Genomic DNA, 5580 nt, shown 5'->3' on the forward strand with positions numbered 1-5580 from the left:
TGATAGTCCTATACCAGGGCATAATAAGATGATGTAATGTGGTCGCCTGTTTTGCAAATAGACAGTTATCCACAGTACACAAAAATACAAAGCATACAACAAAAGAACGGGTCGCATATTGCATTTGTTGTTGTGACCTTGCTGCAGAGCCACATTACGAGAAATAAGACTCAAATCAATTACGATAAGGCACTGTGCATGTTTACCAACGACCCTCAACATAGTAGACAGGAATATTTTAGCCTAGGATTAATAGTGCACCAGGTCCAAACTTCCAGACAAAAGCAGGCTATTGTCCCACTGTCTCATTGTGTCTGTAGACTATCTACCTATGATGTCACAACCAATGTCTCACTTTTCGATGAATTGAGTATAAAAGGACCCTAATGGAAACAAGCCATAATGCTTTCTTGGATAAATCCTTTTAGGAGACACTGTATTACCTGTATTTGTCCTTGCAAACTATAAAGTAGGCTATATTCAATCAATCAGTCAGTCAGTCAGTCAGTCAGTCAATCAATCAATCAATCAATCAATCAATCAATCAATCAATCAATTAATTAATTAATCAATCATCAATCAATCAATCAATGTCTGTATCTCATCAATGCAAAACACGGACATGCACACTATATAAAAGCATAAACAAAAAATTAAGTAAAAACATTTAGATAAGTCAAGGGAAATTTGACCAGAAAACCACGCCAACTGCTATGCTCTATTCAGAATGTGAATTATACAACGTTAAGACAATCAATGTCAATTGAATTTGGCATATTCTAGCATCAAGGGTTGAAGTCGCCTTCCTTAACGATTAATCTGTTGGCCAATGCCACCATCTAGTGGTGTAAATGAGGATTACATTTTGCAACTTGCAAGTAGGTATAGGAACTAGGAACTACTTCAGCCGATACATTGTTCCATGCGGGAATCTGATTTGTGTAGGAATATTAGGTTGTTGTGTTTATATCAATAACAATTGAATCTGCCAATTTTGACCTCGGTAATTTGATGTGGTAAACACATCATGCGAATTTTGTTTATTGCTTGGGGTGAGTGGTTTAAGGATTTGTTAAAGGCTATATGCTACTATAGCTTCCCTATAGCCGACAGTGTTGTTCGCTAATTAGCAGCTAACTCTTAGCATTATCAAAATGCAACGCCAACTAACTAATAAACCATAAATAACATGCTGTCCTTTTCCTTATCTCGCAGGTACACGAATATGAGTAAAGATTCTAAAATGAGGGCAACCATAAACCAGAAGTTGACTGAAATGGGAGAGCGAGAGAGGTGATGCAGACAGACTTCTTGTCAACAAGATTGATTGATTTTATTACTTTTATTAACAGTTTTCAGGGGGGAAAAAACACAGTAAAGTACAGTTCAATACAAGGTCTGCTAAGAGGATTTATACAATTATAACCCAAGAAACCACTAGGCCTATGGCTTAATTGTTTCCTTTGGGATCCTTCATATTCAATTCATCTGAACATTACTTTTTAATCTGTTCAGTTTGAACACTTTACTGGACAGTACACACACACACACACACACTGTCCAGTAATCTTCCCTGCACTTTGGATTTGTTTGGTCGGCAGGTTGAAGGAGCTGCTGAGAACTAAGCTGACTGAATGTGGATGGAAGGACCAAATGAAGGCTCACTGCAAAGGTACAAATGAGAGCACCTTTCATACCAAAATGCATGCACTTTACCCAATTAAGACCTGAGGCTGATTCCACAAATGTCTTCTAAATTCTAACGTTTTTTTAGGGTGTTTCAGTGGTGCTCAAAGTTTTCATGTCAATGCCACTCCCAATAAATTATGTATTTGGCTGCAGACCCCATCTCAATATTTTATTCCAGTGACAGCCAGAACCAAAGATAAAAATGATTTATCCATCCATCCATCCATCCATCCATCCATCGCATCTACAAGCTCATAGTGTGGCACACTATGAGCTTGTATTGAATAGTCAAAGTATAAACTGTGGTTAAAGTGGTTAAAAGTCAAACCTGATGCTTTCCCAGTTTTAATGTGTTAAAGTCGGCTAGATTAATTCATGTAGATCTGGTGGCCAGATTGCAGGCTAGCAAAAAATATATATATTCCTAGTTTGTAATGAACTGTTCTCTCTCTCATTGCAGAAGTCATCAAAGAGAAGGGCTTGGAGCATGTAACTGTAGAGGACCTTGTGGTGGAAATCACTCCCAAAGGAAGAGGTACGTAGGTAGACTATTCAGTGTGCTCACTTATATTACTAGCAAGGTTATACTGTAGCTTTTCAACACATCTTTTCCATGTCTTGTGCTAAATGTAAGCGGCAGGGGAGCGCCATGTTCTATGAGGAATTTTATTTATGATGCATGTAATTTAAAACACTCACGGCCAGGTTGTCTCAAATGTGCACTATGTATATAACTCAATTCTGTTTGGACTGCAATATCGTTGCTAGACGTTTCTTTTCAAAATTCATTGACTAGCCGCAATTTGCAACACTAGATTTATTTTTAATAATGGGATGAATCTAGAGTTGCAATACCCTCCATTGACAGCCCATTTCTGATCTGCTTGTATTAAACAACGTTAAACTCACAAACAGTGCAGCTGTAGGGCAAGCTTGAATTATCGTCTTTCAATCTGCAAAGCGTTTGTTTCATACAAATCCACCGTAGACATGTTATGAGCTACTTTCCGCTAAGAAATGCCATGACGTGATCATTTTTCTAAGTGTTGGAGTTTGGAAGCACTCGTTTTTATTAACGGGTCGTGCTGCTGCCTCCTGCATTATGAGCAAATTCGAAACAGGTGGTACGCAGGGCCGTTCAGTGACTTCAACGATCGCTTCCAAACTCCCAACACTTAAAAAAAGAATCACCTGCACTGTTGCACAGAATGTCTTGACAAAGTAGCTCATAGCATGTCTATGGTGGATGTTTATGAAACAAAAGCTTTGCAGAATGAACAGGACAATTCAAGCTTGCCCTACAGCTGCAATGTTGGTTTGACGTTGTTTAATCCAAGCGGAAATTCGATTTGGATCTATGGGCTGTCAATGGAGGGTATTGAAACTCTAGATTCAACCCATTATAAAATAAATCTAGTTTTGCAAATTGCGGCTGCTACATTGACAGGACGTGGGGCTGTGGCTGGATGGCATCAGATCAGATCATCAGATAGCCAAATAATGAAAAAGTTTGAGAATCACTGCTAGCTAGAGGACTTAATTGTGCTGTTCTGTAATGTCATGCTGACCAATGTCTCTGTCTTTTTCAGCCTTAGTGCCAGACAGTGTCAAGAAGGAGCTTCTTCAGAGAATAAGATCCTTTTTGGCTCAGCATGCCACATGAACAAAACTACAATCCCAATCACATTATTTTCCCACTCAGAAGACCTGCCTTATATGCTGTCACGATGTAGAAGTTTGTTCTTTTTCTTTTTTTGTATTGGTTTTAACTGAATGTATAACATTACCTATTTGATTCTGTTTTCATTTAAACCAGTGTTGTCAAATGCATCATGTACCTTGCACACTCAATTCTCAATTGTTTATGAAATGTCTTGTATGAATAAAGTTGTAATTGCATATCTTACGCCTATTTGACAAGTGTATGACCTCACACATTTAGGTTGGCACATAAACGTTTTGGAGTGATGTTCAAGTTGACAAATATTATCTGTGCTGTCATATATGAAATTGAGTGGCTTTATAGCACACTCTTGTCAAAAGAGCTCCATTCATTCATAGCTCTATGTATGTGTAGCCTAACCTCAGAGGTACAGTATCAGGACAGTAGCCAACTTCATGCCTAGTCTTTCAAAGATAGAGTCAAAACAACAATATCACAAAGTCATGAAAAGAGTCTTTATCAAATGCTTGACAGAATATATGGAGCTGTATGGACAATTTACCCTGGTAACTTGAAACGCACTGGGCTCGTGCACTGAAATAAGGTTGTCCTTTGACAATGACACATCCCCTGTGCTTATATCCAAACATCCACGCTCCCCTGATGACAAGACGGCTGCTGCTTTACTTCCTAGAATAACAGGGTGTTCCTGACAGAAGGGAGAGATTGGGGTAGAAAGAGGGAGATTATGAAAAGATAAACAGGAGTGACCCTGTTCACACAGAAAGGTATAACTCATGTGGATGCACCAAGGACAAATTGCCCTCCCAGAACAGGATTGTCGAATTGTTTCAAGGTCCTCGGTGCACAGTGAACAAGTGCACACAAGTGTTCCAATGGGAGAGTCACTGGGTGGACAAGTAAAAAAAAAGTCACCTAGCTGTGATGGTTTGTCAAAATCTGTAAAAAGCTGGATCATGAACTTTGCACCTTTGTGTCCTGCCAATGACATGTTCAACCACCATCTCAGCTATCCATTCTTTTGCATGCTGCTGTGCAAAGTCATAAACCTCTTATCAAAGCGATAAAAGACTTGAGCTGCCTGCTTAGATAATAGTCATGGTTTTACAAAATTAACAAAATCCCCCCCCCCTCAAGCTGACACAGATCATTTTTGTTTTGTTAAAACCTCTCTAGTTACACATGCGGAATGGCTAATTGGTTATATATGACGTTCAGAGGGGACGTGAACCCAAGCAACACACCCCTCGGCACGAGTAGCACATTAGTGGGTAGTGAGTGAGTCGTTGCACTGGTCACCCACCGAAGACAGACGGCGTGTTTTCTTAGCCGAAGGACCCACTGTGACATCAGCCCAGGTGACAACATGCTGATATACAGTGCTGCTGGGGAGGCCAAATGGAACGCACCCGTCCAGCCCAGGCGCACACGCTACTTTAATGGCCGGCATCAATCCCCATGTTATCAGGAGATCTCCCTGGACCGTGCATACAGGGGCTCGACACAATACAGTAAACTTCAGAACCTTTGCGGGGTAGAATTACAGGTGATGCAATTTATTATCATACAAGATTTGTATTTACTTTCTCTGTTCTCAGCTTTTCTTCGTCACTCAAGACCCTGCAGAGTTCTGCCGAGGTGCTGTACAGTAACCAGACAACTCTGCACATCATAAAAGGCTAGAAAAGTCAATTAAAGAAAAACAATGAGAAAAAAATAATAGTAATAATAAATAGAATTCAGATGTTAGTTGGTGAAGCTGGGTTCTAGTGAGACAGAAAGATAAGCACAGCAGATGATAACCACAAATCACATATTGTGGCTAATAGATTTGTCCAGTGTCTGGTCCCTCTGAACAACAAAGGGCAGGAATGACCTCATTCCCCTGATGTCAATATCAAGCTGTGTCAGAGCAATGCCCAATGACATTTAAAAGGGAAAGCGTGTGTGTGTGTGTGTGTGTGTGTGTGTGTGTGTGTGTGTGTGTGTGTGTGTGTGTGCGTGCATGTGTGCATGTGTGTGTGTACTAGAGAACGAGAAGGGGTGATATGGTCAGGAGTCAGGACCCATGGAATCATATCATTTCAGCATGATAGCAGCTGTGTCAACAGTTAATGGAGCCAAAAGTGTGGTTCTATATATTGAGCCACTGGCAGCCCTTTCTCTAAGGAACTTGGCAACATTTAGATACTATAAACACCTCTCTT

At 40.1% G+C, this 5580-nt stretch overlaps 1 protein-coding gene across 1 annotated transcript; it reads left to right on the plus strand.

The window, feature by feature from the left end:
* The first annotated feature begins 880 nt into the window (after positions 1-880).
* On the plus strand, positions 881-3590 carry eny2 (ENY2 transcription and export complex 2 subunit). The gene is made up of 5 exons (XM_079503983.1): positions 881-1052; positions 1216-1293; positions 1602-1672; positions 2150-2224; positions 3279-3590. The coding sequence occupies exons 2-5, from the start codon at positions 1226-1228 to the stop codon at positions 3350-3352; spliced, it is 288 nt and encodes a 95-aa protein (XP_079360109.1). The 5' UTR covers positions 881-1052; positions 1216-1225; the 3' UTR covers positions 3353-3590.
* Positions 3591-5580: the final 1990 nt, after the last annotated feature.

This window comes from Electrona antarctica (assembly GCF_951216825.1).
Source record: "Electrona antarctica genome assembly, chromosome: 6".
NCBI lineage: Eukaryota > Metazoa > Chordata > Actinopteri > Myctophiformes > Myctophidae > Electrona > Electrona antarctica.